Here is a 10,443-nt window from a genome sequence, read left to right on the forward strand (position 1 = left end):
ACAGCCAAAAAGTCACACAGATCATAACTCTCAGTAATTACAGACTTAACTAGACAGGAATAATTTACGTAGAGGTTAATACTGTTTCTCTATTTCCATTTCTTGGAGTGATTCATTTTTCTTTTCTCGTGACTAAAATATACGTAATTTCTAACTTAACTTTCTGAAATGTGTTTAAAGTACCTCATTTACAGCTGAGCTTTTACGGTCATGTTCTCATGATTGTTAGAATACATTGTTTTCTAGGTTCACGCACAGTGATCCTAAGTGAAAGCACTCATTTAATATGATTGGCAAAGGTTTAAAGGTGTTACTGTATATGAAGATCGAATAGCATCTTTACCATAATGCATTGCATAACATCAGTATTGCAAATGTAACAAGCTGTTTATTCTGTTTAACAGGATCCCAAAATACTAACTGCACTTGAGGCTGTTGGAAAATCAGAAAATGAGTTGGAAGGACGGATAGTGTGTGTTTGCAGTGGCACAGATCTGGTGAACATCAGCTTCACTTTCATGGTAGCGGAAAACACAGAAATAGCCAAGGTATTTCACAGTTAAACAGTGTGTGGGAGGAAAAAAAGGAGAGCTCCTCAGCAGTACGTGATTGTTTTTCTGAAGTAAGTCAGCCTGCTTCGCTGACTGAAATACCTGTTTTTAATGTCCTGCTACCACACTCTGCAAAAGGACAACAAACATCCATTTGGAGCATTCTGTAAAATGTCTATATGCTATGGTGAAAGGACATAGTGACTTTCCCATCCTCTACATGCATGGTAATTAATCAAAAGCAGAGAGACATAGAGGACACAACATTCCCCCTAACTATTTAGTGTCTCTGCATGAGGCTTGCACAGTATGTTATGTGGAGTTTATGCAGTGGATTTATAACACGTAGTGATGCTGAAGGGAAGTGCAATTACTTTCATTTCCATGGTGAGTGGAGCCCAGCCCTCCAAAATTTTGTTCGGTGATAACCTAATTGTATCATATGGTTCATATGATTTGAAAAGACAAAAGCAGGAAAGAAAATTCTGTACAGTTAAGGGGATTCCAGTGTACCCAGGTTCTTTTCTGTTTCCCGTTTATGTGGAACAGCCTTAAGAAAACAATGGTGCTTTTTTACACGTCATCTTTCCTGCAAGTTGAAGATTGCAGTTTACAATGAAAGTTCTGTGGCTCCACCAAGACCTGGTATTCTCTCTATCTGCTCTAAACTGCTCTGAGAAGCTTGATCCAGAGTACTGCCAATAGCTTAAATCCAGAGATTCAAGGGACTTCAAAAATTCACATTTTTTGCTTTTCTCTTCTGATTGTCCATACTTATGCAACATCACACCCTGTTTTGCCTCTGAGATGCATACTGAATAGTGATGAGTAACATACACCTGCTAACCCCTCCTTTAAAACGGAGTGCCTGTTAAATACAGCATCATTAAATCCCTTGGCAGACTTGGTTGATTTTTCATTGCTTGGATCCATGCATCTTTAAGCACTGGGAGTACTGAGTAAACTCCATGAAAGGAGACATTCTTGTATAACTTACATGAACACACTAAATGGATTTTACTGTGTATATTTTCAGCAGGCTCTCAGGGAAATAATGTGCCATGGTTATGTTTTACAAACATTTAAGAGGCAAAGAAAAAGAAATGCTTGCAGCATTCACTTTTATACTTAACCCAACAATGTCTCTGATTTATTCTGGAAAGAAAAAAGGTGTAGTGAAGTTTGATGGCCATCTTTAATCTCCGTAAACTGTACTAGACTATTTGGTTTGTGAAGTCTATGTTAACCAATTACATATGCTGTCACAATAGATGAGCTGATTATACCATCTAAAATATGTCCTGCTTCATTAACCACCAACATGCTTATCAGAAATGTCATATACTGCAGTCTTCTTGTGGGTGGGTTCTAAGAGGCCTGTAGTTGTAAGAGAATTGCATTTGGGAGTTTTTCCATAATTTGCCAACAATGCTGATCCACCTGATCTAATATGTTTGAGACACAAGGGAGATGGTAAGGTAGATCAAGTCAAAAACAATGTAGAGCTTTCTAAGTTGCACCTAAAGCTGCAGCTTTGCTGGGGATATGGACATATGGGAATTCATTTGGTCTGTAATATGATGGTCTTTCATATATGATGAGTGCATCAGCTTGCTACTATACCTGTGCTGCAATAAAATTTTCTAGGAATTATCTGCAGATAGAAGTGTTCCTTTGTGATTCTTCCTGTTTTGATCATGAGAAAACATCTTTCTTCCAGAGCATACTAAATCTCCTCTAGAAGCAGCAGGTCTTTACATGTCATTAGGTAGCAATGTAGCTACTACTGCAGTTTAAAATGGGCCTTGATATATAGTCCACATTAAAAAGTAAACTGTTACTGTGAAATGACAGAGACAAGAGTTTGGAGAAAAAGGGGCAATGTCTGTGGTTTAAGCAGCCCAGATTTGGGTAAGGGATGTATGTGTAGTTGTGTGCTGTTTTCGCTGGTTGCCATGAGGAAAGTGAGCGTTACTTGCTGCAGAAGTTTTAGCCATTCCTCAGATAAACCAAGATCAGGATTGGTTGGCACCTGATTGGGATGCTTTAAAACAAGGGACTTCAGTGACAGATCCAACTGCAAAAGCCCAGAACCTTTATTTTAGAGTGACAGAAATAGGGCAAAAAGATATTCTGCTTCTGTAGATAATCACAGAATCATAGAATATCCCGAGTTGGAAGGGACCCATAAGGATCATCAAGTCCAACTCCTTGAGTTAGGAGACCATAACCTACATTGGAAAGCTTTTTTTTTTCCCATAAGTAAATGTTGGACAGGTAAACTGCATACTTTCATATGAGACAAAAAGTAATTGTTACTTATTGAAGGCTGGATTGTAAATGGGACTGCATAACCATGACATAGAAGAAAATGAATGCAGGTGTCTGCCTTCTTCAGGCTATCTATATCATAAGGAATGGGATCAGTGGGAAGCAGATTCTGGCACGTGTATAAGACAGAGTAACCGAGTGTAGGAACAGTCCCTTAGGAGTGCCCGCACTGTTGCAGGTAGGCAGGGATGCTGTGGGTAGCAGTTAACCCTTCCCTCCAGGCAGGGCTGTCTGTACTGATCTGTCCTCATCTCTGCACTGAGGCAGCCCGACGTTCCTCTGCCTCTTGTGGTGATGTGCTCAGCAGGTCTGGCCAAGTCATTGCTGAGCTCCAAGGATAACTATTCCAACAAAAAGAGTGTGTTTATTATCTTCCCACTTGTCTCCAAGCTCCAACTCTGGTATTTACATTCTATCTACTTAAATTTTATTGGTGTTTTCAGCTGAGAAATTGGTTTTCATTTCCACTCTTAAAACAAAACAACGACAAAATAGGGTGTACTCTGTCTCTGATTGCAAGCAGCTGTCATGGTCCACTCCTAAAGCAACTTCAATGTGGTAGTAGGGAGTGACTGTAAAAGGTGGAATTTAAAATCTAATGTTTTGAATCCTGATTAAATCAGGTTATAGAGATTATTGTGAGTTAGAATTAAAACACACACGTGTGTGCATACATGTGCTTTTTTATTTTTTTTCTTCCTAAGTGGACAGCCTATGACTTAATCTGACAATCTGCTTTCCCCAATGTAGGACATTTGAAAGGGCCATCGAGTATTTGGAGGCAAATTTCCTTACAGTGGAAGTAATACAGTGCTGATGTGAAGGCACCCTGACTATAGGCTGCCTATTCAATGTTGGCAAAAGGCCAGTGAAGCTGTTGCAGTTTAAAAACCTCAAATCTGGACTTTCTTCTTTGCTCATCCATTTTGGCAACGCACTGAGGATTTTAACTTAAAAAATTATCCCAAGTCAGCTCTTTTTGCATTCTTTAATAAAGGCATGAGTTTGCCCTGACAGTAGTTCTTTCTCAGGTTCAGCTGCGCTACTGAGAAGGACCATCTCTCCCAGAAAGTACTGTTCCCACTGCTGTGCTGTTGGAGGAGTTTGTGAACACTCCTAATTCACTTCAGGGAAGTGAATTTTCCTAATTCATTAACAACTTTTTAGGGCTGAAGCTCACACCAGTGTTTGAGATAGCCTTACTCAGGGAGTGCTCACACACACCCTTTTGCTGGTAGCAGGTTGGGATGGGAGGCAGTGAGGGAAGGAGAAGGGAGTAATCTTTTACAATAGCATTGCTGGACTTGGTAGAAAATTGATGTTTTCTACAGTTGTGTTATTGAGACATTGAATCACATGTTGATGGCTAACCTGTGAGGCACCAGAATGACTAGCACATACTGAAATACTTTGTTATTCATGCTAAAAAGCAGCATAGAGGCAAAATGCCAGCTTAATTATCCAACTGATAATATTTGGCATTGAAGATGACTGCAGTTGAAATCATTTCATTTTGATGTTCTTAAATATCTCAGCTTTTCAGCTGGACTAGTATTTTTCATTTTTAAATTGATTTATGTTTGGTAAAAAATGGTCAAATGGACCACCATCATTTTTTTAAGGTGAAGCTCTTCAGATTGATCTTTTTTGTTGCTGTTCTAGTATATGGCTCTTTTTACTTAAAAGAAAAGAAATATTTTTTTTCAGTTGGCCCTGAGTTTTTTTTTTCTCCATGAAACAAGTTATTATTTGCCCAAATCATACTGCTAGGAGGACAACTAGAGGACAGCAGAAGATTCCCACAGGAATATCCCAAAGATATGTTGCAGGAAGGTTCTGTTTTCCCATAGCTTTGCTTTGTTTTTATGTTTCAAGGTAAGTCTTTCTATAAAAAACTGCAGAACATACTTGAACGTAACTCTAAAAGTCTACTGCAGTTCTCTATGTCATGCTAGTATATGGCTTATGTCTCATAACCTACATGATAAACATTTCTAAACTATAACCATCTTAATTATGACTGTTGCTTACACGTTCAGGTAGCTGTTGTGGTTTAACCCGGCTGGCAGCTAAACACCACACAGCCGTTCGCTCACCCTCCCCCCTCCCTCTCTGGGATGGGGGGAGAGAAACGGGAAAGTGAAGCCTGTGAGTTGAGATAAAGACGGTTTATTAAGACAGGAAAATAATAATAACAATAATAATAATAATAGTGATAATGGTAATAGTATTAACAATAATAATGTGTAAGAAAACAAGTGATGCACAATGCAATTGCTCACCACCCGCTGACCGATGCCCAGCCTATTCCCGAGCAGCCGGCCCCCCCACCCCGGCCAGCCACCCCTATATATTGTTTAGCATGACGTCAGATGGTATGGAATACCCCTTTGGCCAGTTTGGGTCAGCTGTCCTGGGTCTGTCCCCTCCCAGCTCCTGCTGCACCCCCAGCCTGCTCGCTGGCAGGACAGAGCAAGAAGCCGAAAAGTCCTTGGCCTGGTGTAAACACTGCTCTGCAACAATTAAAACATCAGCATGTTATCAGCGCTCTTCTCATCCTAATCCAAAACATAGCACCCTACCAGCTACTATGAGCTACTTAACTCTGTCCTAACTGGAACCAGGACAGTAGCCCTTTGCCAAGTAAGTAAAACCATGTTCTCTAGAGAAACCTTCATATCCTGGCCAGACTGTGGTTAAATGTCTGTGATTTCGATGTGCTTGCCTTTCTGCTTTTTTTCATGTTCTTTCTTGGCTACGCTGCTACAGAAGTATCAATAAGTTGAAAACTTAAGCTTTGGTTCTCTGTAGCCAGGAGGTCTATTTCACTGAGTAAATCTCTACTATGTTTGTCTGAACCTGCATAATGAAGCAGCCAAAGTGAGTTTTCCAGATGCTTTCAGAGTAGACCCCTCCAGTGCTGGAAAAGTCATTCCAGGATGGAAGGCTTTGTTGAAGGGTGGAAGCGATCTGGACACATCACACGACTCGCAATGCAGTGTTTATGTGAGCCTCAGCTTTCCAGATGAAATACTTGAAGTAGGAAGAGGCCCTTTTATTTTTGTAACAGAATGTTTGTAGCAATAGCTGACAAATCTGTGCTCCAGTTGATCAGGTAGGGGATGGCTTTTGCACTATCTCTAGTCTACTGCCCTGGCTTTTCTTGTCTCATGCTGTAGAGGCATGGTGATTTTTATAGAACAGAAATGATTTCTGAGACATCTGTGTTGAGAGAAGAGGGACATCTGCTGGTCACAACATCGATGGATAAGGGCAAAATACCAGGGAATCCTGCCAGGACGCTTCTTTCTCAGTAAGAATTGAGAAACACGGTTCTGTTTTCCGTGGGTTTCCTGAAACTTCAAATTATTAAGCCAGTCACAGGCACTGAATACTGAAATTGGGGGAATGCCTTCTTGCCTCCCTGGCTTTCCCACTGCTTGAATTAAGCAGAGTGCTACCATGGAGAGATTGCAATGAAAAAGTGAAGGTAAAATCACCTCAAGAGAGGTCTGGATAATACTGACCTTGTTTATAAATATGCCACAGATGACCTTGTCTGGAATTGCATGAGCTGTAGATTACAGTGGTTTTTAGTGCTTCATAATTTTTGCCCTTTTTAACACTCCTAAATGAAAGGTTGATGACTAAAAGAAAGCTGAGAGGTCAAACTTATCTGTGCACCCTGCTGCTGCTGCCTGTATTTCATCAATGAACCTCAGCTAACACAAGGTCACTAAGTGCCTCAAAAGCATTTGAGTACTCCAGCAAAAATGGAGAGTGCTTCTTCAATAAATTTTTCATGCACCTTCTCCTTATAGAGATATTTGACAATGCTGGATCTTGTTAAAGAAAAATAAAACAGCCTGCTTATTCCAGTCTACAGCGTACTTAAATTTTGGCCTCTTGTGCCAGCCTAAGGGTTTGTGTTTAAGGTATCTTTGTCTTCATTTTTATTTCTTTTCTTGGTTGTTGTTTCTCTAAGATTAGATAGCAGGGACCAGATTCCTCTTCTATATGAATCCAGAGTAATTATTGGTATATAGAGAGCCATTTAGGAGCTCCATTGACAGATTAAAGGTACTGAGCCATTTTTGAAAATCTGAAAATGTTTAGCATCAGTATAAATGAGAAAAAAATGCATCTTGTATTTCTATCAAAAAACATTTTGCAACTCTGTTTTCTGTAAGACCAAAGTGAAGTATCTACCTCATTTCAGTTTCATCTTGTTATAGGATTTTCCTTCTTTGGAGACATAGCAATATAGAGATGCTGAGCACAAAGGAAAGGAGTTGAGGATCTTTATCCCTGTTTACTTGCATAGGTTTACATGTTTTGCACCTTCATCTGTAAAATCAGCAGTGCTCTCACAGCACACAAGTGTTGCCACTGCTGTGTTCTTTGTAAGCTGGGAAAAGGCTGAACTCTTTCATCTCTTCCACCATGTCATCAGACAGCGGTACATTTAATACGGCAATGCTTTGCTGACAGAAAAGAATATGTTGCACCTTGACTTTTGTCATATAGTATTCGGGCTTTGGATACTTTATGAATATCTGTACACTGGATAACATTGCCTTAAAAGTGATTATGGAGGTTGTTATTTGGAAACCATTCTAGCTCAGAAGGATGTTTCATGTTGACCAGTTGACAAAGAATTTGAATGTATTGCACAGAGCCTGTATACTAATCTGTGGATGAGGAATTTTCTTCATCCTATGTCATTTCAATTCTACATAGTGTCTTCACAATCCAGAAACATCTTTTTTTCCTCAGCTCTCTTATTCCCAATTTTAATTTGGAGCCAGCTGGTAGCCATGAGGAAGATCTGATGAAACACTCCAGAAATTACTTTAGCCCCAAACCGAAGCCCAGGCAGCCAGATGCTACATCATCGTGCAGCTGTGTGATGTGGCACGGATAAAAAAGTGTGGCTCTTGAGCTCCCATATCCTGACCAGGGGACATTGTGCCAATGTAAAGACGATTCATAGATGGGCAGAGACTTTGAGGTTAATCTCTTGCTTGGTGCCAGCAGAGATGTGATGCTTTTGTGTTTTATCAGCATTTGGCTGCAGTTCTGTGCCCTTTCAGTGAACATGAACCGAGTTCCTGATTTGGCATCTCTGTCAGGAAAGGGCCTTATCACTAAATAAAGATTAGGGAGTCCCTCTAAAGTGGGAATCATCAGGATACTTCCTGCAAAGAAATTGCTTACTAAGTGCTCAGTGAGTTCTCACTGTATCTACTTTTTTCTAGCAGTGTTGTTTTTTTTGTTTGTTTTGTTTTGTTTTGTTTTTTTGGCAGCTGTTCCTAATATATTGAAGTAACTTTGGAAATGAATGCTGGGTAATCTTACTGCTAAATGTTAAATTTTCTCATATCTGGTGTAGTTGCAGTCCGTTGCCTTCAAATCAAAATGGATCTGTGTGTGTTTATTTCCTGTTGAAATGGTGTCATTGGCAGCACTGCACTGAGGACATTTTTTTAGCAGAAATAAATGCCTTTTTTTTTTTTTAAGACAACCTTATTCATAACATGCATTTTGCCTAACTAAATCTTGCAGGATTCTTTTATGTTTGTTTGTTTACAGTGCATATACCATTTTACTTTCTGGGTCAGTGTTAAAAGGTTGAGTTGCTTGTGAGGGAATAGAGAAAATAAATTTTTATATAGCTGTGACAGTGTTAGTGTAGCAATAAAGTGACATTTTACTCTAATTTATCAAATTAAATAAATAAAATAATTGATAAATTAGAGTCAAGTTTCCACAGTTCCAGGGAATCTAAATATATGTGAGACTTGTTCAGACACTTTTCCTGAAATTATTGCAAGCAATCTTCCTGTATCATCTTTGGTGAGGGAACATTTGTAGGAAAAGATATGTGTTCCCTAAGTTGGTCAATGGCTTCCAATTATATTAGTTTTAATAATAATACTAAAATATCTCTCCCCATGATCCTTACTTTCTTCATATCCCTAGACAGCACATCCATACTCTGACTACTAAGTCCATTTATTCATGAAGCTGGGAAAAGAGAAATGGGATAACAGACTAGTGGGCTGTTTTCAAGCCCAGGTGTGGAAGCTGCTTTAGAGGTGACACCACATCCTATATGTCTGGGAGTTGTGAGTGGTGGGGAGGTGGCTGCCTTTTGCCCTGGCAGGGACTTGCTAAGCCTGAAAATATAGGGTAGGTTGGGCTATTAGGGCACAATGAGGCGGCAAGGGCAGAGCAAATGTTACAGGGAAAGAGAGAAAGAGCAGTGCTTGGAAAGAAGAGTAACTGATGGAGTGTCCGCTTGCATTACCTCACTGCCTGGTTGTCTGTTGGACTGTCTGCTTGCTCGTGTGATGAATGTATGTGGTATCTTGTGTATTTCAAATGTGATAACAAAATCAAAGGTAAATAATTCTGTGAATTATAACAAGAATGATTGAAAAGCATAAAAACACACCTGAGAAACCCCACATACTATGCCTTTCTCTTAAGTCAGACTTTTATTTTTAGATGATTCTCAGATACACACTTCATCTGTTTGTATGCATTACTTCCTAAAAAAAGAATAACTTAGAAAGGAATATGTAAGTATTAATAAATGTCTTAGTAAGTGGATGATTTGTCCAAAGTCAGATAGATCTATAAGATTAATTTAAGGGAGTCTGACAACAATTTGTTGTTTAAAAGGAAGTTTGTGATGGGCTTGTAATGTGTCACAAGTACAAGGGTCTGCTTGAGTGTGTTTATTTGTTGAGTGGACACCTTAAACCTTTTTTTTTTCATTATTTTAGCCAATGGGATTTAAATACATGCAATTCACAATATGTCCAAAGACACTAGTATTCTTCCTATATAAATGCTGTTTTGTTTTTTTTTTTTATCTGATTTTCAGATGTACAGCACTCATTCATGAAAATAAAAATATATTAATCTCCATCTATTTTTAAGTGTCAAATTCTGGATCCTGCCCAAGTCAGTTCAAGCAGCACGCACAGAATTTGGCCGGAAGCAAGAAGCTTTATTCATAAGGTTGATGTTAAGCAGTGGACTGAATCCCATCTCAGTTCCACCAGTGTAATTTATCTGTTGAGTAATCCTAGCATTACAATGGCATAATTGAGATCAAACTTGGCCTGTAATGCTATCGTTTTTTCTCTTGCTATAGCTTCATCCTGCCAGGATTCTCAGTGAAATCAATGAGAGTTCATGTTAAGGTCTAATCCTTCAGCTTCTGCTATACAGCACTACCAAGTCTAGGTACAAGCTATAGTGGAAAAAAAGATTCATAAAAAGGAATTACATAAGTGATGTAATGCTGCTGTTGGCTAAAAGTCATCCCAATGATTACTGGAATGTTTGCTTTTTAAGGATGAAAGCCAGGAAGAAAATAGAACTGAATATGTAACAGGGTGTTAGATGAGGTCAGCATCAGAGAGCAACTGTTGTACATCCCTGTGGTCTGCTCTAGTTTATTAATATTTTGTTTCATTCCTTTTTCTAACACTGAACCATTTAAACATGTCATCACATATTGTATAATGTTGCTTAGTAATAGCTAACA

General features: G+C 39.1%; 1 protein-coding gene across 1 annotated transcript in view; it reads left to right on the top strand.

The window, feature by feature from the left end:
• PLCB4 (phospholipase C beta 4) overlaps window positions 1-10,443 on the top strand; it is a 126,904-nt gene that overhangs the window by 41,500 nt on the left and 74,961 nt on the right. Inside the window, exons 5-6 of the mRNA XM_083827647.1 lie at window positions 405-560; window positions 6,062-6,195. Coding sequence (XP_083683773.1) covers window positions 405-560; window positions 6,062-6,195 — 290 coding nt within the window. The remainder of the gene's footprint in view (window positions 1-404; window positions 561-6,061; window positions 6,196-10,443) is intronic.

Source organism: Anser anser, assembly GCF_964211835.1.
Source record: "Anser anser genome assembly, chromosome: 3".
Classification (NCBI taxonomy): Eukaryota; Metazoa; Chordata; class Aves; order Anseriformes; family Anatidae; genus Anser; species Anser anser.